This window comes from Phytophthora infestans, genomic scaffold (assembly GCF_000142945.1).
Source record: "Phytophthora infestans T30-4 supercont1.9 genomic scaffold, whole genome shotgun sequence".
NCBI lineage: Eukaryota > Oomycota > Peronosporomycetes > Peronosporales > Peronosporaceae > Phytophthora > Phytophthora infestans.
Genome location: NW_003303750.1, coordinates 1,532,203 through 1,533,978, shown reverse-complemented (window position 1 = coordinate 1,533,978; position 1,776 = coordinate 1,532,203). Strand labels below are relative to the sequence as shown.

Sequence of the window (1,776 nt, the reverse complement as noted above, 5' to 3'; positions counted from 1 at the left end):
GCTGTGTCGACGCTGAACCGACCGTGCAGGCTAGTTGATTTCAGACTGGTAGCGCGCGAGCCACGGCATCCCAAGAATACAATCGAAGGCGTAGTTCATCGATATCACGCTTCTGAGTCCAGGAGCGCACGCAGTGGACGCTGGGCGTCAGCGACACCGAGATTCAGAATGATCGTCGTGTTCCGAATGATCGACGGGATTGTCAACGGGGTCGCGAACATCCACAAAACACGTAAGAAATTAGTATTATTGAAATCCGGGCCGATGGCGTTCACTCTACGGACGAAAGCGAATATATCGATCGACTCCATCAGTTTTTACTTTCGAACTGGTTCAACAATTTTAATTGGCGTACCAACTCCGCTCTGTATTACTCGCCTGATCTGTTGAACACCATAAGCGCTCGTGATATCTGCTTCCCTATTAACGGAGGTCGTGCGCATACCCCACATTTTTGTCAAGAATTATGGACAAATCTCAATCGCTCTTGTGCTCCTTTGGATACTAGCAGTAGAGCTGCGGGGTTATTGTACGTTCATACGATGACACGCTTACGTGATGTTCAAGCGCGGTTCCCAAATATGACAGTGGATTTGACGTTTCTAGAGAGTAAAGAGTACGTGCAAGTGTGTCGTGGTGGGCTCTCTTTTACAGGGTTCGAAGATCCGATGTTAGTACTATCATCCGAGCTCGAGACTGTACCTCCTCTGACTGTGAGACGGTCTTTGTGAAAGAATATCGCTACGAAACTGGGTTGTTGATATCTGATGTCACTCAATGGTATGGACTCGTAGCTGCACTACGCTCAATAGGGCAATTGTACTTCTGGTTTCGTGGAATTGGTAAGCTGCTATTTTATGTATGTTACACCAAAGCAAATCTCGATTTAGGAAAAGCTCGAGATTTATTCATGAAAGTACCGACGCAGTGTGTTGTGTACGGGAGTTCCTTCCCAGTTTTGTGCTACGTTCTGGCTCATTTACTAGATACTCCATTCACTTACAATGTTCTTGAAGCTCATTTCTTCTCTCAAGCAGGAGCTCTCGATATCAAACCCGAGTCTTTTGTCACGTACGCAGTCGTACAGATGCGTAGTGTATGGATCTACGCACTAGCATGGTATATGGTAGTTTTCATGGTTACCTCAAACAGACAGCTTCACAATACGATGTGGAGTAATGGAGTGACTGGCGTTCCGGAATTTTTACTTAGCGCTCTCTCAAGTGTGGCGTAAATTTTTCAGTACCGCTCGACAATTTTTTGTGCTGCGAAGATCCATCTTGGCAGCGAGTGCACTTCACAAGAGGGTTCTGAGCCCAAACTGCGGACCTTCCAAGTGAGCTTCGGGAAACTGCTCAAGATGGCGAGCGGCTCAAGTACGACAACGACGGTGTTCCCAAGAACGAGGATGGCAAGGACTGGTACACATACAAGTGGGACATGGAGGTGGTTTTCGGGGAGAAGCAGCTTACGGATATCGTGAGCGGTAAGATTGAGCGCGACAAGCTCAGTACGGAAGAAGGCAAGGCGGATTTCGACCTAAAGCAAAAGTAGATTAGGCGAATGATCGGGACGTCTGTGCCACCGGAGATCCTGCAACAGATAAAGGACATGGCGTCCGGTACAGATATCTGGGCAGCGTTAGTGGATCTGTTTGAAAACAAGACTAATGAGACCGTGAAAGTTCACACAACTAGGCGTTTGGTGAGCGAGCTGTGGGGCATAAAGCTAGCACCCGGCGGTGACGCGAATCTACACCTATGCAAGCTGTTCAAC

At 47.9% G+C, this 1,776-nt stretch overlaps 1 protein-coding gene across 1 annotated transcript; it reads left to right on the top strand.

The window, feature by feature from the left end:
- Positions 1–542: 542 nt before the first annotated feature.
- PITG_05914 (uncharacterized protein) lies at positions 543–1,212 on the top strand (the record flags this gene model as incomplete). The annotated part of the gene is made up of 4 exons (XM_002998109.1): positions 543–628; positions 676–833; positions 891–1,119; positions 1,185–1,212. 4 exons carry the CDS (start codon positions 543–545, stop codon positions 1,210–1,212), a joined length of 501 nt encoding a protein of 166 aa, XP_002998155.1.
- Between the last annotated feature and the right edge of the window lie 564 nt (positions 1,213–1,776).